Raw genomic sequence first — 20408 nt, forward strand, 5'->3', positions numbered from 1 at the left:
AACGCGCTAGTCAGCCCTGTCAAAAACCTAATCTTGGGTGACACATGTCAGAGCGGGAACTTCTCCACTCTGGTTGCTTCTGATAATAGGTAAATTCTGATAACAGGTAAATTCTGTTGCGTGAGGACTCAGAGCGGGGAGGTCGAGGGTAGTATAAATTTCCATAACTCTGGCTCTAAACATCACTGCTATATTACAACCAACGAGTCTTCCTCGGTGACCGCTTCAAAAGCAAGACCTTTGCATTGACACATCCAACACCGACTTGTTGGGATCAAACGACGCCAGTAACCCGCCTGATGTTCTTTCGTGGCCCTTCGCCTCCCACTACCACCTGACCTTCCTGCTCTAGACTTCTCAATGCCTCTGCAAATTCAGTCCCTTCGACCTGCGCGCTACCTTGCTCACTGACTCGTCTGTACACTTCACTGTATCGGGCTGATCCGCCTGACCTTGTCATCTCATCAAGTAAGTCCGTGATGGCCTTCTTCAGATCCGACTTGCGTCGCCTCTCACTTGCGCTGGTACCTTCGGTAAGGAGGCCCATATCGATCAAGCCTGTTCTTGCATCTGTGGCAGCCTGCTTGAGCGCCGATTTGATCAATCGCACAGCTTCATGCACATCATTAGCAGTGACTTCCTCGGCCAAGCGCATTTTGGCATGAGCTTCTGCTAAACGAATCATGGATTCCAATTGACGAGTCGTGGCCGTGATGCGGCGCTCAGCGGCGCGTACATCTTCTCCAAGTTTACGCATCTGAACGTATGCAGAGACAAGAGCTTCGGAAGCAGCTTGTGTGATTTTGGGTTGGCATTTTGTACGTGCATAGGAGATGTAGGAGGTCAAGAATTCAATGGGCTGGCGCAGAGTTAGAGATCATGCATTGAGCTGGTGAAAGTTAGAACTTACGAGAACTTCCTGAGCGTTTCCATTCTCGGGTGTGTCCTCGAGATACATACCCACAAGATGTCGTGCCAATCGTCGGTCATTCTGCTCGTCAATTTGATCGAGGACGAGGTAGACCAAATCAAATCGAGACAACAGTGTTGGTGGAAGATCGATGTTTTGCGGTACCGGAAGATTGACATTGTATTTACTTCCAATCGGATTTGCGGAAGCGAGAATGCTGGTCCGAGCATTCAACGTGGTGATTATGCCAGCTTTGGCAATGGAGACCGTCTGCTGCTCCATCACCTCGTGCAGAACAGATCGAGTCGAATCTGACATTTTGTCGAATTCGTCAATACAGCAAACGCCGCCGTCTGACAACACCAGCGCACCAGACTCGAGGACCACTTGTCGTGTCTCGGGATCTCGGCTGATATAGGCCGTGAGGCCGACCGCTGAAGATCCTTTGCCGCTGGTGTAAACTCCTCGAGGTGCGATTCTGTGAACGTACTTCAAGATTTGCGATTTCGATGTCGAGGGATCACCGCAGAGCAGCACGTTGATATCCCCGCGGTACTTTGGGCTTCCTCCTTTTTCGAAAGACTTGTTTGTACCTCCGAACAATTGGAGCAGGATACCTTTCTTTACATCGTCCATCTCATAAACGCTTGGAGCTAACGATCGCGCCAATAGCTCATAGACATCACCTCGGGCAGCAGTAGCTTTAATCTTTTGCTCTTCTTCTTCACTGATCTTTCTGGATTGTTCGACATCGCCCGCGACTTGTTCAGAGAGCTCCTGTTCGATCGTCGAAACATCAATGCCCAGTCTCCTCTTGTCGACCTTCTGGATATGCAGAACATCAATGTACGTTTTGAACAAGGCCTTGATCGTCCGCTGTCTTGGATTGATGCGGACCGGGTTGCTTCTGAAGATACCAGTGACTTCGATGCGATCACCAGCCTTGCACACGTCGACGAGCTCCTCGTATGCGCATAGAGATACCGAGTGGGGCGTCTGGCCATCTGGTACACTGTCCGGGGTCTCTTGAAGCTTGATCACTTGCTTATCCGCAAACTCGCAACGATTATGCACAATCTGCATCGAATTCTGAGACTGGCAAGCCTGTCGAGGGCATCTTGTCGGTTCAGCAATCTTTCCTCTGTCAAGGGAAACGTTGACCGCGTGATTGCAGACCTGGCATCGGAAGAATGCTAGGGAATTCATCAGTTCTATTTCTGGCGAGACTGTGTTTTTATTCTCTTACCTGTCTTCATGTCTGGTATGACTGGAGTGGTTCGTATGACCAGACCTTTGATACTGACCATCTTGTCCATATCTGCAACCGTATCAGCACTGCATGATATCTCATCTTCGCGCACGCACTCACCATTTGGGTTCAACTCTCTCATATTCACAGAGCTATCGAGTCCAAAAGGTTTGACTTTATACACCTTTGTCTCCGCTTCTTGTACCAAGTCCGGAATCATTGACTGCTGCTCAACGTGTCCATTGGTCTCTGAGCTCGGTACTGCTGGCATAGAGCTATCAGGTCTCGCTTGTGCGCGCAGTAGCTGTTGCTCTGATCGCAGCCTGTTCATCTCTTCCTGGGCTTGGTCCACAATGATGTCCTTAATTGCCTGATCCATGAGCGGGACAATTTCATGCGGATATGCTTGCAATTGATGCCATAGCTTGACGGTAGACGGAAACACCTTGAGATTTCGGACGTCAAGGTTGAGCCCAGTAACTCCCAATTGGCGCATGTTGTTCAGCATCTGAACATATTCCTTCTCATTGCCTCCGCTCCCAGGCTCGGAAGTCTCTTCCTCTGTAGCACCATCGGCCCACATGCGGTACTTTTTCTGGTAGCCCAAAAGAAATTCTTTGAATGTAGACATCGTGTCCTGGATGGAGATATTCGTCCCCCAAATGATTCTCGTAGATGAGCCTCCAATGGCATCGGCTTCTGATGTGTTAGGGTCAAGATTGGAAAAGGTTGCCGGATCGGAAGGAGCCCCATCTCGAACGGGCACGCCATTCTCGTCAACGAACAATCGGCGGCGGCGGCTAGGGGTTGAACCAAAGACGTCGGAATGGATGTCCCCTCGTCTCGAATTGTTGAGACCAGAGGTACCGGGTGCAGATGATCTCGAAGATCGAACGAAGAGACCGCTGCTGCTTGTTGGTATATCGGGTTGTCGGCCACCATTCGCGGCAGCTCGGGTGGGACTAGATGACGATGCGTAGCGTATTGGGGATGAGTCTACGAAATTAGCATTTGTGATCCCTTGCAGGTTCTTAACTCACCACCTGGGGGCGCTCGAGGAGTACTGCCTGCAACCGAGACCTGCTTCAGAGGCGAGCTGATGTCCATGTTCGCATTTCCATTTGCGTTTCCGATTGGCGCCGCTGGAGATGACTGGTAAAAGAGTGGGGATGAAGAGGGTATATTCTGGCGTGTAGCTTGGGGCGTTCCTTGTACTGACGCTGGCCGCGACCGACGGGGAGCTGGTGAAGACATATCTCGCAAATGGTTGTTGACGAAGGATTGCGGAGGTCCATTACTTTAGAGAGGGAAGTGCTTTGGCGCGTGGACGCGACTTGACGCGAAAAGTGAGAACGCGTCTCGAACCACTTAAGATTATGGCCTAGTGCCTTGGCGGAAGCATCTCCTACTTCCTTTTCAACAGGCGAATCTGTCATCAGGATAGCGCCGAAATCTGAGAAAGAAGTATACTTGAGGGCGGCTCGTACTGATGCACACAGGCCTAATGTCTCCCTGAGAGTTGGAAGAGCAAAGCAAGCTTTTGAGAGCAGAATTACGGAATCCCTATGCCCAAGTCAAGCTCTGTCGCGTTCACACCTGTTGAGCACTTTGGATGCCAACTTCTAGTGACCATGTCTTCGGCCTTTTCGAGAGACGCTGGAGGCTCAAATCCCTCACGCTTAAGTTTTATGACATTATCCAATTGAGCGATTGTCGTCCATTCCCCACTGTCATCGAAATAGCCACAGCTGCCTGGCCTCAAATCGGCACTGCTCACGGGCTCGTATATGGCGTAGCCGCTGGGATGGTGTCGCATCTGCTCTGCATAGTGTGCATCAAGTGTCTTCTGCGATGCCATGGCCGCTGATGCATATCTTCGCTTCCGATGAAGGCCTTCGATGAAGCCTACCACGAGGGCTGTCGGTCAAGTAGTTCGACACAGCCATAATGCCTTTCTCCCTTAGGGCGGTGCACTAATTGCTATATGCCAGGCCGTGGACATTTCATAGATAATTCTTCTTGATGTTTCAACTTCCTGGTAGGTATGGATTATCTGCTTTCAAAAGAAGATCTCGACTTTTGGTCATAAGTGCCCGCAAGGACGTTCTGGCTACAGGCGGGGCTTCCCAACATGTAGCGGTCCTGGGAATAGCACTTCAGAAGCGCTTTCTGGCGACCTACTCGCGAAGGGATCTCGATGACGGGCTCGAAATCCTATAAGAGGCTCTCGAAAAGTCACAAAATGGCAGTACTCAAATTCCAGCGGTACTGAACAGCTGCAGCATCCTGCTACAAATGCGAGCGACCAATGAAGATCATCTGGGGGATGCATTGGTCGCAGTCACTCTCGCACAGACTGCAGTGGAATTTTGTATCGATGATGACTTCGACACATGGTACTACAAACTTCAATATTGTAAAGCTCGGAACTTAGCCCACGAGCTAAGCCTGAACCAGGATCGGACAAATGATGTACTCGCTATGCTTGATCAGTTGCTTGTCAACCCTCCGGATCAAATGGCTATGCATCTTGGCCGAAGCGCCAAGGCCCATGCTTTGAAAGTACTCTACAAATGGACAGGAGACAAAAGCTTCGTCGAGGAATTTACCAACAGCTTTTTCGGCATCAACACTTGTCAAACCGAAATGGCCAAAACCTATGTTGCTCAAAGCTGCGGGGAGAGCTACTCTGCACTCTTTGATCGAGGTAGTAGTGATGTCAAGCTTGCTATTGCACAGGGATTCTTCAGGGTTGCCTTGCAACATTTTCACAATGTTCATGCACCCGGTACACATCCGTATGAATCTCTGCTACATGGTCTTTATAGATCGGCAGCTATACGTATGTTCTTGATAACCCATGGGCTTCCGCACATCGAAGCCGCAAAAAACTCCTTTCGCTCGGCATTGCAACTCATGGGGCCAGCAAGTATTCTTCGCACGAAGACGATCATTGGATTTGTGTCGTCTGTTCAGCTGAGTGCTATGATTCAACCACAGACTAATTTGAGGAATGCACGAGATCTTGTTGTAGCATTGGGGGCTTTGAAAGCGGAAATGAAAAGATCAGACACAAGAACCTTACACCGCCGCAAATTCTCTTATCTTCTTCAAAAGATTTATAAAGCTTCGGTGGCGTTTGGATTGCAAAGCCAGGAAGCAGAATCCGCCACCACCGCCGAGAATGGGTACAGCCAAGAACTCGCACTCGAATTTTTGGCGGACCCTGACAAGCTAGCAGTGAATATGAATGGTATTATGGACAGTGTCTGGGAATGGAAAACCTTCAGCAACGAGAACTATGCTTCGTACAAGTCACTCGCGTTACGAATTGAACATGTGGTAATGGATCCACCCCCGAAGAGTAAGAGCTGGAAACCAAGCAACAAGCTATATCTGAGTCGCTGCCGTTCTACTACTCAAGATCTTCTTTTCTCGTTACGAAAAAGATCTAGGACTCGAGGCAACCCGTGTGTGCATAAGAATACTGGTTAACCCTTGTTTCGATGCTGCCCATCGGCTTTGGGCGGGTACCATGGCTGCGATTTCCTTTTTAAAGTGTCTTGACCAGGTTGATGACACAACAAAATCTTGTATAAGTATAGCATGTATGCTGATGCCTCATGCAATACCAATTGGACTTAGACGACTGGATCAGCTCTTCCTCATCAGAAAATTACATTACACGCCAAAATTAGCTGCTTCAGTATACATTGCGGCAGATTAGCCGCTTACTACCACAAGATCCGTTCTCGAGAAATGACGAAGTGTGATACGGGAACAGCTCTTAACATGGCGTTTACCCCTCGATCAAGCCAAAAGGAAGATCTGGATCTTGCAACGAGATGAGAGAACCTGCAGCAAGACGCTGCAGCTGCTGAGACATCGAAAAACTCCAATAATAATTTACAGGATTCTGTTACATTGCAGGATCGACAGAAGACTCTACATAACGATATGAAGAAACGCGGTGGTGCTCGTACATGATCTCAAGACTTCGACGAATTCGAGGTCAGAGCGCTTGCTGATTACGGCCCGGTTGTAATACTCAATGTTACCGGTCTCCGCAGTGACACCATCGTGATCTGCGCGGATAAACTTCATAATATTCACCGTCCCATGGCTGGCAAGATGGGTGCGAGGAACCGTATAGAAAATTGAAGCAGCTCCTTAAGATATTCGAGGATGAAGATATTCCACGGGATCGATAGGACTTGTCGGACAAGTCACTTCGTGAAGTCTTTTTTTGGCTCTGGACTGCAATCGTACGGCCAATACTAATATCTCCTCCCATCTCCATTGATAGACGTTTTCAGGGCCAAAGGCCACGAATTTGGTGGGTCACATCATCGTAGGCGAATCTGCTACCTCTCCATGCTGCCGGCGACCATAAGAGAGCTGCGGCTACAGGCGAGCCTTGTAGTGTCCTTGATCTCACTGAATCTTCTTATACTCCAACGCTACGGGCTCTCAGAGAAGCGCGAAAGAGAATAGAAGACTGTTCTTCCCAGTATGCAGAAGAACCTCGCGAAGCACTCTTGGTTGCCATGCGGACGACAGCAGATAGACGAAGCCTTCCCAAAACCATGACAGAAACAGATACTATGAGATCTGTTATCAACGCTCACTTCGATACATGTGTTCTGCGCGAACCATATACGTCTGAAGTCATCAACCACCTCGAAAGCTGCACAATAGCGCATATTGCTTCCCACGGCGAAACCGATAATCTTGCTCCAATGAAAAGCCAGCTCCTCTTCAGAGACTATGGCAAAGAGACACTGAGCGTCCAGACTTTAAGTGAAGCACATTTTCAACGCTGTCAGCTTGTATACCTCTCAGCATGTGAGACGACCGTGAACCAGGATGCTCAATTACTTGATGAGGGCATTACATTTCTGGTGGGTTCCAGAGGGCTGGTGTTCCGAATACGATATCGACATGGTGGACAGTATTGGACGACGAATGCGTTGATGTAGCTAAGGCGTTCTACCAGGGCCTTCTTAGCGCTGATATGGACATTGATGTGAGAAGGTGTGCCAAAAGTTTGCGTGCAGCGATGCTGCAGCTGAGAAATACGCGCAAAAGCCCACTGATCTGGGCTGCGTATTCGCATTTAGGCGTATAGTACGTTGCGATCCTACTTACGGAACGATACCTTCACATTCGAACCTTAAATGGGGAGAGTATTACAAATTCGTTCAGGCTGTGCGCTGAGGAAGGATCTAAGCACTTTCAAGAAGTGGTCGACGAGGAATTTCGCCTTGCATATCATCAATAGTCTCCATCGCCAATCGGGCTCAGGGGAGAGTAGGAGGCGGAAGTAGGAGCTCCAGACGTAAACCGTCTTTGTTATTATTCATGAATGGCCGCTAGTTGAGTTCGGCCGCCGTTTACGATGCACTGCAATTGGCGTCATGGTCAACCTTGTATTTAGTCGGAATAGACGTTCCTTGGTGTGAGAGCGACAGCCTAGCCTTTAGCCTCCTAAAGCCTTCAAAAATCAAGGTAGTATCGAGCGGCCAGCAAGTGTGGCAAGCTTTTTATGGAGAGGACACCAATCAATGCCACTCAATGCAGCTTAAATAATAGGCCTATTGAGTACCTTACCAAGTACAAGGTTCGGTTTGGGCGGGTGTTCCCTCAGCTACTAGGCGAACCGCTAGACTTTGGGGCGAAAATCAGTCGGTAACACACCACCACGCCCCTTCCAAATCCATGGCTAAGGTAGTACTGGGAATCGGCCGCCTCGGGCAGACCTGCCCTAGTCGGCACTGCCAATGCTGCATGCTCAGCTTGCTCTGCTGCGCCTAATTCTCCTTTATCCCAAGCTCATTGCATCTTTCTCCAGAGCTCGGGTGAACGGTGTGGAAGAGATCTACAAGTGGTCTGACCATAGTCCAGGTATAGAGCATGTTCAGAACTAGGCTTGCGAGCTCGTATTTACTCGTCCGGAAAATACGCGACGAAAGATTTAAGATGAATCAATCTCATCTCCTTTACTATCCGGGAAGAAGATAATCCCTTTCTCACCTCACTCCAGTTCCGCCTAGCAATTCCGCAAATGGTCCTTCCCTACAGCGATACTGTATCACTATGGAGTCAAAGCGGGCACAGCTCCTCCCCATGCTTGAGCTGCTTCTCCACACGGTAACAGTTTTCGCCCTGTCATGGAGGAAATAGGGAATCGACGGAGTCGTTCTATAGGTACTTGTAACGCGACCAGGCCACAATACAGATTGTTGTCCAAGTTGTTCCGCATCTTCTAGCGATGTCACAGGTATCCTCTATATGCGCGACTTCCAATCTGCCTACCAGATTCCGCTTCCTATGTCGATCAGCTTCTTCCGACATTGCAAGCCCTGTGACTTCTTTCTGCCAGCTCAGCAACGACTATAGACGGTTGGCCTCAGAAACACTCAAAACTTGACAATCCGAATTGGGAATACATTGGCCGTTCCTTCGGCGCGGGCTCCTCCTGGTGGCATCTTTCTGTTATGACGATGGTGCCCTAACCAATGCGTCATCCCAGGCATGATCTTTGCCCCCGATGTCTTTTTGTATGTCTTCCCATCTCTCCCCGTTCTTTGGAGGATCTGTTGGAAGGAGGCTTCTAAGGTAACCCGGGCTGACGGTAGCCTTGACAGGGCGGTCCTGAATGTGATCAACGTACTTCATTACTGGTAATGTCAGCAAAGGCAAAGAAAAAGAAACCAGCTTCTTCACAACTTTCGTTTGCTGCAGCGCCAACGGCCTCTGAAAATTGACGAGAGTTCCTGGCAGCTTTACCTGAGAGTAGATAGAGGTATGGAATCAGGTTCGGTAGCAGAATACGGTATATCATCAAGGCGGTTGTGGATATGATGATGTTTAAGGTCTCCGTGTGCATCATGCAGCGGGCTAGGCGACGATACCTTGTCAACCATTGAAGCAGTCGGATCCGTTTTCCGCAAGACCCTTTGAGATCACAACTCTGCGGCAGTTCTGCAGAAAACGGGTCCGACTGCCTCAACGGTCAAGAGTGTGTGAGAGAGGATCTCTTGCTGTTATTTTAGGGCAATTCTGCAAGAAAGGGATCCGACTGCTTTGATATGTGAGGATGTGAGACACTTCCTTCGCCGCAGGCCAAAATCGCCAACAATAGCCCGATCTGAGAGCGTGTGCCTATATTGATTCGAGGCTGGTACATGTATGGAACAGGGGCGTAACACGTCCGAGCTCCCCTAGACTGTTGGTCTGGACCAATCCAATCCGGACTAATCCAGACGACGCCCGGACTGTATTCGTTCGGACAAACATCTCCGTTGTGGACTAGCCTAGGCCTTCGGACCACCAAGGTTCTTCCGGACCGTTTGGATGCCTGGGTTAGCATCCATCATCAGTACGTCAAATCGCAACCGCCGGCACCCCTTTTTCAGCGAAACGGTCCATCTTTTTTTCCTCCCGCGGGGCCTTCCCGGATCGAGCTCCGCACAATCTTTGCCAGGGCGCTCAGCTCAATTTATCCCGCAGTTACGCAAGAAGCGGATTTTTTCCTCCCACTCGGGGCCAGATGGATCCCCAACCTGCCTGGAACGGTCCCCAGCTTCTGGGGAGAACGGAAACACCGGCTGCGTTCGCACCCTCTTGATCTCCCCTTCCTCAACTACCCCGAGGGCTACTCTGCGCAAAACATGGCACTGCCCGGCTTAGGACTGTAGCCGGTAATGCAGTTGTCGGCCAACCGTTGGTTTCAAAATTTCTAACATTGTCTCCAGGCTTACTTTCACAACGGACCACTCTGACGAAACTTTTCTCTGGGCAATATCGATCGGGTTGAAAGGTTGGACAACATTCCGTGCGAAACCGCATCCTCAAATTTGGGAGCTGAGGGATTCGCCGGGAGAGGGGGGGGGTGGTCGGGAAGTGAGCTAAATGCACTGCGGGATTACTGCACATGAACTAGTGCACCATACCTGCTTTCCTGTACCGCTTCCTACTGCCGTCTCTGACCGAATTTAGCAGTTCAATCATTGGGACATAATGATCATGGAGCATCTTTGTGGTATCTTGAACATTTATGCAGGATCGTCTATGCTTTCCTGAGGAGAGCGTCTCACAATCCCAAGGATGGCCTGGACGTCTTTTCCTTCTTCCTGTCGTAAACTCAGGCCGTGGCTTCTCACCGAATCATATCTCACGCCTCCTGTCAATGTCTCATTGGCCGAGCCGCCCCGATATGCGCTACAGGCAAGCTAGCGCGTTCGGGCACTGAAACTCCACTCTGCTCTACATTCACGGTCTTCAGGATGCCACCACCATTCCAACAAGTCCCCTTTTCCTCAACCGGATCGGACCCACCCTGAACAGAAAAAGAAAGCCCCCCCGTAACATGGCTCCCCCCTGGAAGCTCTTTACGAGCCGCTGCTTCATTCGGCGCCTCTTCCTCGTGGCTCAAATTGGTTCGTTCAGCACCAGAGGCAACTGTCTTCAGCGCTTTCAATCGATGGTAGCTGGAAATGTTGGAGCTTGACTCGCTCGTCGGTCTGAGCATATGTTGGTAGAAAGCGGGAAGTATGGGTAAACAGCTGCAGATGAGCCCGATATTTACCTCTGCAATGCTGTGCGGATGTAATCAGCTGGTCGGGACTTTGACGCCAAGGGTAAAATCACTTACGCCCAAAGCATGATCACCTCGATCGAATAAGTAGCATCTTCAGAGTCCAACGTATAGGTCTGTATGGTGCGAGCTACGTTTGCCGCACAAGCTCTATAGATGATGTCAGCGCTATACGATCTGCGAGCTAGGACCACAGGTGGCAGGCCCAGAAAAGGCGGACCTACAATGTGCCGCCAGCAAAGACCACCATGATACGTAGCTTGCGTCTCAACGAAGTCCTCAACTGCCACACTAATGGCATCGGTAGTAGTAAGATAGCTAGATCGGAAACAAGGCTGGTGGTGCAATCCGCGACAAAGATGGTCGGCTCGCTGGCGATGCATTTCCCTAGTACCATGGTATCCCAGACTTTGTGGATCGGATCACACCTGAAGACCTTGATGAAGAAAGCTGGCATGTAATAAAGAGCCATGAGAACTATGATCACCCGTGTGAAGAAGACGGCTCTGTGATGCGGGGCAAAGATTCGTGCAATCAAGCAGAGGATTGAAGTCTTGGTGAAGAAAGCGGCGCCATAGTATACGAGCTGTGAAAAGTACTGAAGCTGTCAAGAATATTAGGTGCGCGTTCTGGCCGGCAGCAGGGCAAAGAGAGACCACTGACGCGAAGAAAAGGTGCAACATAGCTCATAGGAACGTCCCGTTGATGAGAACCGCCACGATAGAGGTTACCTGTTGCTCTTTAGTACGGTGGAGCGAAGGCATACCCCCGTGCTTTCAGATGTGACCCTTCAAAAACCCACTCACATCTCAGGGCTATGGCGATTTGTGTAATCGCGAGTAGCTAAACACTGTAAGATGAAACTCTCGGCACTTGAAGAGAGATGGAGACCGACCCATGCCAGTATGCAACAGTCTCCCACTCATCAGCTTGTCCGGAGGTAGCAAAGTGGAAGTGGGCAAGAACTTACAATCTTCGGACCCGACTTTTCGTTTTATAAAGATTTTGGTGTAGATCCTTGCCAGCACGCTTGGCCCCACAATGCAATAACAGAGAACTTGGCAAGCAATGTTGTATTTGTACAAATTCGTGTCTGGATGGTCCGAATCCACTGTGGTACCAGGAGGAGGTGGCAGCCCGCCAACTTTGGCTTGTGGAGATGGTATCCGCGACAATAGCATAATGATTGCTTCGTGAAACGAGACTGAAAGGGTGACGGAGATCTCGAAGACTGACATGCTGGACGACACGGAGAATATAAACGACCTAGAGAGGGGTGGACGAGGCTACTGCGTGATTGACAAATTTGCATGATGAAGAGCGATGCAGCAGCAGGAGGGGTTGCTGATCGTGCCACACCGCCCAAAATGCAAGTTCCCGGGTCGAGCAAGGGTCGATCTGCGCAAAAGAGATGGGATTCAAGCAGAGGGAATGCATTGCTACAACGTCCTGCTTTCTGGTGGCTAGGAGTTCATCACTGCCTCGACCGTCTCCTGCACTGGGTGTATAGGCATCCCATTGCAACTGATTGAATGTGGGTGCATTGCGTATAATACTTTGGGAGGGGGTGGTGCGAATCATGATTTGCTAGAATATCTGACAAGTCCCGAGATCGAAGCATTTTTGCAATTCGGCTCCGGTCAAATCATGCCCCTTTCAGTCCCTGAAACAATAAAGTACTCATATGTCAAGCTAAGTGAGTGCAGCACATATTTACGTACTTTGAATTAACACAACACCAAACAAGATTGTTTTGCCGAGATCCGACCCTCGTAATCCGGGTCCGGGCAAGGCCGAAAGAAATGTGGAGCTTACGGGCGGGTTACTTACGGGAATAGTAATACCGTCATTATCCGATAAACGCCGAGAGGATTTGTTGCCTCTCGGCGTTTATCGGATACGGGTCAGTGCCGACAACTTACTCTTCTAACCAAGTGCTTGCTAGGCGCGCGGGTCGCTTCTCGGTAGCCCTATCAAGACCCACGACCATCTTTTCACATCCTTCCGGCCTGAATACATGCTGCCCCAATCGTCTGCCCACACCTTTTGCCAATTTTTGGCACGCTCGTAAGAGGTGTAGCGAATTCAGGCGAGGCAGCTAATTATGCCACCCCCTTCGGACTCCGAGGAAAGATGGCCGAGCTACGCATTACATTGAGAACACACTAGAATCAGAATGCACAGCTACGCGCGCGTGCGCCTGGTCTGTGCTTTTTGCATGGTTCCAAATTTCGATACGAGATTGCGAAGAGTAGACCACTAGCAGAGTCCCCATTCCTAGTATCCATACGCCTACAGCCTCTTCTTGGATGATTGTTCAAGTGAAGTGCATATTCAAATATAGCGCCTCAACCACAGCGAGGGCTGACCTCCCTCGGGCGTCGAACATCTCAACAGCCTAAACCGCGGATTGACTTCCTCGAAGATCTGCTGGCACATGCTGAAGAATAGCACACAGTCCGAACACTTATGTGTCATGGATATTTGAGTCCTTTGTCCGATGCCTCAGCGCCTTCCCTTTATACCAAAACAACACCCCGCAAATACACCACAACGCCGTCAAACACATATTGGTCATGAAAGGATCAACAAACCCGTCTGCGATACTCCATTCCGTGATGAAGCGTGAGAGGCCGTAGCCCCAAAGGTTCTTGACGACGGTCACGTTGACGAAGATGGAGCCTGTGACGGGCTTGTAGGAGTCAATGGCGTAGGTGGAAGCAATGGCTGGGATTGATGCTACTTGGATGCCGGCGCAGGTGTAACCGACAATGACGATTGCCTGACGTAGGAAACATGCTAATTAGCACGAGGAATTGTCTCTTTCTCCAAAAAAGTTGTAGAAAACGCCATGTCAGAGGAAGAAGTGAAGGAAGACGACGTACCTTCCAATCCCAATGATACTGATACCCGAATCCCACCACAAAATTTCCCAAGATCATGATCAGGGTGTAAGGAATCATAGCAGGCAGGCGCATTTCAGGTTCCCGAATCCCTTTGTTGCGCTTCGTTGCACGCATGCTGATCCAATCGTTGAGGGGTCCTGCCGTCCCTAATCCCAACAAGAGACCAACGACGACTGCGAAGTTAAAGAATCCAACGGTCTGTGCTGTATACTGGTAGGGTGATTCGGAAAAGGCTTGCGATTGAGTCAGGTTTACTATCAAAAATGATGCGGTGCTCCAAGCAACGACCAAGGAGGCGAAGTCGACAATGGGGAAAGCGAACAACTTGAAGGGCGTCCAAAGCTCTATGAGAAGAGTCTTTAGAGGTTGTTGGTTGGGTTGGAAGAGGTCGAATTGCTTTCTCCCCGGTTTACCATGCTGGATTGGGGTTTGCACGGGTGTGTAAGGTTGATCAGCCACCCCGTTCTCCAGGTTAGGAGGACTCGTCTTGCCGTTCATTTCTGGGTTTGTTGCTAAAGAGGTACTCGATGGATGACGCGTTTTAGTCTGAATGTCGTTGGCTCGGTGACGATGCCATCGGGTTTCCGGGAAGGCAAAGAAAGACACGACGAACGCTGCGCCCAGTAGAGCGACATTCAGCCACCAAAAGTTACGCCAGCCAGTGTGTTCGGCTAGGAGTCCAGCGACGACGGGAGACAGCTAGATATCTATTAGTTCCCTCAATCGGAACGAGGAAGCTGCTACGTACGGCCAACGATCCAAAATATAAGGCAAAATACAAGGTGTTGTATTTTCCCCTATCATGTAAAAAGACATAATCCGTTATAATCTGAGGTTGTAATGTCTAGTGTGATGTTCAGCGGTCTAAATGCGGTAGACCGTGTCAAGCATCATCAGACCTCACCTGGGCCAGCTCCTAGACCATTGAGCACGCAAGCACCCATGAAACTTCCGTATGTTGTTGCTTTTGCTTTCCAGATCGAGCTGCCTAGAGAAACAAGGGTTGATGCCAGGAGCACTGGACGACGACCAAAAGTAGAACTCAATGGGATCCTTGTGTAGCAAATTGATCAGTACCTAGAAAAGTGGTTACTCGTCCATAGGATGAGGAAGTGATACCAGATAAAGTTACTGAAACCCAAGACGAGAATCGTAACGCCTGTAAACTGCACCACACTCGATAAATCCGATTTGAACTCCTGTGCCAGCATGGGAAACATGGGCGCGATCGCCAGAGGACCGAAACCCTGAGCAAAGGAGACAAAGGTCGCAGAGGCTGTGGTTGAAGCTTTCCAAAACGGGTCCCAATTCTTCAAGCATTATCACGTCAGCGGATTGTACCTTGAGGAGTGTAGGTGCAATTGCAGATTCGGGGCTCTGACCAACGGGTCGTGAGGGTCGCTCGAAGGTTGCGGCACCAGTACGCGATCGGCTGCAGACCTGATAAAGTGATGATTCCCAGCATCGATCATAATCTCGGTACCAGGAATGATTTGTATGTTTTGGTCCTCCTCTATATCGCGTAGCACCTGGATCGGAGAAACTTCACATCAGTTCCCCCAAATGCAGCTAAAGCTATTGAATGCAGGAGGAAGATACCTCTGGGTCATTATCGGTCGCCTCCATCGTCTTCAGAGCAGAATTTTTGGAGAGTGACTCAATTGAGATGGCAAGCTCACTGGGACGACATCAATGGGTCAGATCGTGAGACTTGGAGGGCAGAGAAAGAGAGAGTACCTGCAGAAGTCGTTTGAGGGCAGACTTGCTCGGCTAATCAGCACACCTTATGTAAGATTATTGATGTATAGTGGCGTCATTATGTAGCATCATCACGTAGCATTATGATAGAGCGGGGGCGAAACACAAGAATTTTGGGGTTACATGAGGCAGGGTGGGTGTCAATACACCCAATTGAAGAAGGTGGGCTTTCGGCGTCGGCTTGCACATCAGGTCTCTCAGAAGTCCCCGCCTTCGTTGCGAAGTCAAGGTACTTGGGTGGGGACGACGCATGATCGGGGAGACGGAACGATAGGGAATGATGCAGACCAATAATGTAAGCCCAGATTGAAGCTCGATTCTAACCCAGGCAAGGCAAGCCTAGCCTACGGACCTAGGATCCAGCCGGAATAGACATGATGCCTATACGATACCGCTCATTCGCTTGCTTAACGATCAGGATTATTAGTTTCATGCAGAGACGGGGAGACTTTTCGGGATGCATAATGCATATCAAAGTTACTGTGTTTCAAAGCGGTTCTGCAGAAAACGGATCAAGTGCGGGGGATTTCCTTCGCTTGCTTGCAGGAGGTGAAAACTCCTTTCCACCAATGAGCCCTCTCGTTTTTTTCGTCAATGACGCACGAGGACGTCTTGTCTGACTCTGTGGAGCTTTTCGTCGACAGTCCAGATGACCGGTAACTCGGCTACTATCTCCTTGCTATAGCCTCGCGTAACCCCGAGAAGTGCAAATTCTTCGTTGGTGCGGCATTTAAGAGCTTCCAAATGACCAGTCTATTCCCGGGAGTGAGTAGTAAAGCTAATGTAGTTGGCCGTACAAGAAGATCGAGAACTGCATTCCCTTACCCAACAACAATCTCACGCTTTGAGAATGACGGCATTACAAGTTCCACAACCTGACAAGGAGCGACCGAGCAAAGATGTCGCTTGGTACAACCCCGATGTCGAGAGTAACATCAGGCCTGAGATGCGAGACCTGCTATTGAATTATAGTAAAATCCCTGCAGAAGATTTAGTCGGCCATATAACCAAGGTGGTATGTAAACCCAAAACATCATTGGTCATGGTGACCTCTATTTTGCTAATGTTCACGATAATAGCGCGATGCTGCGTGGGATATCTGCCCGTATCCTACCGTTGGCTTGCTCCTCTTCCTCGACTTCGGCATCAAATGCACAGACCTGCCTGAACCACGCGCTCAGCTTCACACCTCCATCCTGCACACTCTGATGCAAGGCGGGAAGCTTCTTGATGTCGGATGCATGTTTGGGCAGGACTTGCGTAAAATGGTCTACGAAGGGGCGCCTGTGTCAAGCGTCTACGGGACCGATTTGCGGGGCGATTATTTCCCGCTGGGTTATGCGCTCTTTAAAGATGAGACCATCATCCCCCAGGACCACTTCATCGCAGCAGATATCATGGACCAAGCCAGCCCGTTATGCCGTTTCGATGGCGACCTGGACGTTATCTCGACCAAAGATGTTTTTCATTGCTTCGACTACGCGACCCAGATCGAGCTCGCGATGCGCTTCGTTGCGCTTCTGAAACCGCGGCCAGGCTCCCGGGCCGTAGGTCAGCATGTTGGACACATAAGCGCTGGCGTTTACCCCACAGCTTTCAAAGACGCAGGTTTGGCGAATATGTTCCTTCATAATGATGAGAGCTTTACGAGAATGTGGGAAGAAGTGGGGAAGAAGACGGGAAGTCGGTGGCGAGTGGAGAGCCGGATGTGGAAGATCAAACCGCATTGGGAGCCAGTGCAAGTCCCGGGACAGCCGCGAGGACCAGATAATCGAACATTATTGTTTGCGGTAGAGAGGCTGTAAGGTAGGTACACCACGTAATGTCAAACTAAGTCCTGGGTACTTCTCTGCAGGCGGAAGTTGCTGAGGATAGTATGCGTTTAGACTTTAGTGCTCGCAAACAGTGAGGCTATCCGATAAACGCCGACGCCGAGGTAACGATTAAAGCGGTGAAATATACTACGAGTAACACGACTAGGTAACTCCGAGGTTCCATCGTATCAGGGCTATACAAGTACTAGGGCAGAAAAGATAGCAAGATTTTGATTACTAAGCTTGTCTTGACCAATCAGAACTCTCAGATAAGCCCGATGGGCGAGCTCAGGTGCACGTGATCACAAGTTTTAATACGAAGGCCTAGATCTACAGATTCGTGAAATTACTGTAACGATTAACAAATTACAGAGATCTTGGATCCCCATTTATGACACAAGCGTCAAAAAGGAGGGGCAATGCTACAAGCTCAGCCTGACATACCTTACTGTACAGTACTTTCTTTCACTGCTTAATCCTCGAAATCCTCCAATGAGTGATTTCAAAGGATTCTTTACCTTACCCAGGGGATGCACCTGATGCACTAGATCGGAATTGCAGCTCAACCCGGCACTCCGTTAATCACCAAACAGAACAATGTTGACGTAGTGCTTTTGCTGATTGCCGAGATAGGTGCGAGCGAACAAGAAGACTCACCAAAGCTCCAACTCTGAGAGTTTTCTAAGCATGAGGGCCCCCATGATTTCCGAGGCTGTGATTGGTTGATATTATCTAATAAGTCCATTCGGGGCTGTTCTTGCATGCGCAATTTGCTGAGACGTGGGCCGATGAGCGCTCCTTCTATCCTACATAAAAATTACTACCCTCGTTCTTTCGAAGCTTTAATTCTCCCTCCATCTCCTCCATTATGAGGTTCTTCATCGCGATACACGCCTATTTGGCAGCAGTGATCTCAGCTGCGACCCCAAGCTATAACAGCAAAGCGTTCGATGGTCTCTTAAGCAAACGGCAGAGTACTGTGACTCAGTCGTCCTCCAGCCTTGTCGCGGATCTGGGCTATGCGCAGTACATGGGCGTGTCCAATCTGTCGACTGGGCTAAACACATGGAAAGGGTAAGGAACCATACATACTGTCTGCCATGGGGTCGATTGGTTCACACGAAAAAATCCAGAATTCGCTACGCAGCCCCTCCCACCGGGCCTCTACGTTGGCAGCCTCCCGAAGCACCATCCGTAGACCGCGGCCAAATACTACGAGGAGACACTCTACCACAAAATTGCCCACAAAGCCCAGACGCGCCTATTGCAAGTGGCTTTAATTTCACCGGGAACGAAGACTGCTTGTTCTTAAGCGTGTATGCTCCGCAAAATGCGACTGATCTGCCGGTTTTGGTGTGGATCCATGGTGGTGGGTACGGCCAGGGACAGGGAAACCTGGATATGAGTCCTATTATAAATGCTAATAATAATAAATTTGTCGCTGTGGCTATTCAGTATCGTGTAAGTGCTTCACCCAATGAGTTTGCTTAAGAAAGCGGGCTGATCATTAATCGACAGCTGGGAGCTTTTGGATTCTTGTCGTCGGATGAGGTCATGCGGTACGGAGCCGTCAATGCCGGCTTACTTGATCAGACGTTTGCGTTACAGTGGGTCCAGAGTTATATTAGGTTATTCGGCGGAAATGCGAGCCAGGTGACGATCAGTGGGGAAAGTGCTGGAGGCGGGTCTGTTATGTTGCAGTCCATGGCTTATGGTGGCTATCTCGGTGATTCGCTCTTCAGCAATGTCAGTGAGCCCCCGTGTGATACTCGTACTCAATTTTAGGAATCACGTCATCGGAGCCAGCATATGGTGTCCTATCTAACCACAAATCAGGTCATTGCTGCATCTCCGTATTTGCCGATGCAGTACGGATACGCCGATTTCGTACCTTCGCAGTCATACTATGCCTTTGCTTCAGCGGTAGGCTGTTTTGGACCACCTGCGTTACCGCAGAGCAATACTAGCGGTTCGATCTTCCAGTGCCTTGTTGGTAAAGACACCGAGACTCTGCAGAATGCCAGCGCCACCATCTCCGGTTCCTCAAGACATGGCACTTGGGCCTTTTTACCTGTGACAGATCATGTTTTCATTCAGCAGCTTCCAAGCCAGCAGTTGCTGAAGAAACAAGTCAACGGAAACCGTATACTTGTTGGGGTGAGTAGTCATTGTGAAAAGAATGGTTCTCGGCTAACAATCTGCAGAACAACGCAGATGAAGGTCCACTCTTCACTCCACAGGACATAATAACGGAAGAGGATTTCGTAAACTTCCTTCGTAACAACTTCCCCCTCTTCACGGACGATGACATTTCTCGGCTATTGCTTTACTATCCTTCATCCAGTGCCTCGGATATTATGAGTACTTCCAAATTCGCCACGAACGGGAACAGTACACCCACCGCACTGAACGAGAGCACTTATGGTACAGGCCAGCAGCAACGCGCGGACGTGAGCACGATCTTTCTCTTTCTTCGACTTCCCTCTAGTGATGAGTTGCCTCAGTCAATTGTGAGGGTACTAAAGTTCTTCCAGAACGTCTACGCCGAAACAACCTTCGTCTGCCCTTCCTACTGGCTCGCCGAAGCCTTTACAAACAACAACCGTGTAGCCTATAAGTACCAATACTCTGTCATCGGCGCCTCGCACGGCACCGACTTAACGTCCTCCTTCGGTCCTCCAACGCCCAACCAAGGGCCCGACTTCGACAAAGCGTTCATGACCATCTGGGGCAATTTCATCACACAAAACAACCCCTCGATCTCTTCTGCGATAGCAAACGGTGTCAACGGAACGGGCAATGGACTGGCTGCAACGGATTTTCCGGCGTGGAATTTGCGCAATCCGCTGCAACTGAATCTGAATGAGACGGGAGGACAAGCCTATTCGAGCATGAGCTTTGACGCGCAGGCGCCGAATATTACCGAGTTCGAGGAACCCGGGTTAGTGAATGATTTCAGTGTCGTGGATGCTTATTCATGGGAAGGGGGAAGGGGCGTGAGGTGCAATTTCTGGAGAAGTGTTGGATTGATTGTGCCGGAGTGAGTATGTAAACAGCACTGGCTAACAACTGAGTATCCATTCCAGAGGTTGTGTACCAGCTAGTTCTTGGTGGATTTCTGCTCGAGTAAGGGGGAATTAATAGGTCATCCGCCACCTTTAGCATCGGAGAT

At 49.8% G+C, this 20408-nt stretch overlaps 8 protein-coding genes across 8 annotated transcripts; 4 read left to right on the forward strand and 4 right to left on the reverse strand.

Annotated features, from left to right (window-relative positions):
• Positions 1 to 274: 274 nt before the first annotated feature.
• On the reverse strand, positions 275 to 3413 carry HO173_001741 (uncharacterized protein; the record flags this gene model as incomplete). Its single annotated transcript, XM_037303678.1, has 5 exons — positions 275 to 859; positions 911 to 2103; positions 2157 to 2228; positions 2280 to 3155; positions 3200 to 3413. 5 exons carry the CDS (start codon positions 3411 to 3413, stop codon positions 275 to 277), a joined length of 2940 nt encoding a protein of 979 aa, XP_037169400.1.
• Positions 3414 to 3711: 298 nt separating this feature from the next.
• HO173_001742 (uncharacterized protein) lies at positions 3712 to 4017 on the reverse strand (the record flags this gene model as incomplete). Its single annotated transcript, XM_037303679.1, has 1 exon — positions 3712 to 4017. One exon carries the CDS (start codon positions 4015 to 4017, stop codon positions 3712 to 3714), a length of 306 nt encoding a protein of 101 aa, XP_037169401.1.
• A 437-nt stretch (positions 4018 to 4454) lies between these two features.
• Positions 4455 to 5654, forward strand: HO173_001743 (uncharacterized protein; the record flags this gene model as incomplete). The annotated part of the gene is made up of 1 exon (XM_037303680.1): positions 4455 to 5654. One exon carries the CDS (start codon positions 4455 to 4457, stop codon positions 5652 to 5654), a length of 1200 nt encoding a protein of 399 aa, XP_037169402.1.
• A 1091-nt stretch (positions 5655 to 6745) lies between these two features.
• On the forward strand, positions 6746 to 7138 carry HO173_001744 (uncharacterized protein; the record flags this gene model as incomplete). Its single annotated transcript, XM_037303681.1, has 1 exon — positions 6746 to 7138. One exon carries the CDS (start codon positions 6746 to 6748, stop codon positions 7136 to 7138), a length of 393 nt encoding a protein of 130 aa, XP_037169403.1.
• A 3078-nt stretch (positions 7139 to 10216) lies between these two features.
• HO173_001745 (uncharacterized protein) lies at positions 10217 to 11996 on the reverse strand (the record flags this gene model as incomplete). The annotated part of the gene is made up of 6 exons (XM_037303682.1): positions 10217 to 10294; positions 10411 to 10759; positions 10816 to 10908; positions 10983 to 11362; positions 11422 to 11489; positions 11729 to 11996. 6 exons carry the CDS (start codon positions 11994 to 11996, stop codon positions 10217 to 10219), a joined length of 1236 nt encoding a protein of 411 aa, XP_037169404.1.
• Positions 11997 to 13225: 1229 nt separating this feature from the next.
• HO173_001746 (uncharacterized protein) lies at positions 13226 to 15885 on the reverse strand (the record flags this gene model as incomplete). Its single annotated transcript, XM_037303683.1, has 8 exons — positions 13226 to 13540; positions 13644 to 14363; positions 14413 to 14508; positions 14564 to 14717; positions 14784 to 14974; positions 15047 to 15193; positions 15264 to 15342; positions 15815 to 15885. The coding sequence occupies 8 exons, from the start codon at positions 15883 to 15885 to the stop codon at positions 13226 to 13228; spliced, it is 1773 nt and encodes a 590-aa protein (XP_037169405.1).
• Positions 15886 to 16272: 387 nt separating this feature from the next.
• Positions 16273 to 17227, forward strand: HO173_001747 (uncharacterized protein; the record flags this gene model as incomplete). Its single annotated transcript, XM_037303684.1, has 2 exons — positions 16273 to 16437; positions 16502 to 17227. 2 exons carry the CDS (start codon positions 16273 to 16275, stop codon positions 17225 to 17227), a joined length of 891 nt encoding a protein of 296 aa, XP_037169406.1.
• An 877-nt stretch (positions 17228 to 18104) lies between these two features.
• On the forward strand, positions 18105 to 20280 carry HO173_001748 (uncharacterized protein; the record flags this gene model as incomplete). Its single annotated transcript, XM_037303685.1, has 6 exons — positions 18105 to 18310; positions 18370 to 18697; positions 18755 to 18982; positions 19073 to 19393; positions 19441 to 19686; positions 19771 to 20280. 6 exons carry the CDS (start codon positions 18105 to 18107, stop codon positions 20278 to 20280), a joined length of 1839 nt encoding a protein of 612 aa, XP_037169407.1.
• Positions 20281 to 20408: the final 128 nt, after the last annotated feature.

The sequence above is a fragment of the Letharia columbiana genome (assembly GCF_014066305.1).
Source record: "Letharia columbiana isolate WasteWater2 chromosome Unknown Sc0000003_s0, whole genome shotgun sequence".
Taxonomy (NCBI): Eukaryota; Fungi; Ascomycota; class Lecanoromycetes; order Lecanorales; family Parmeliaceae; genus Letharia; species Letharia columbiana.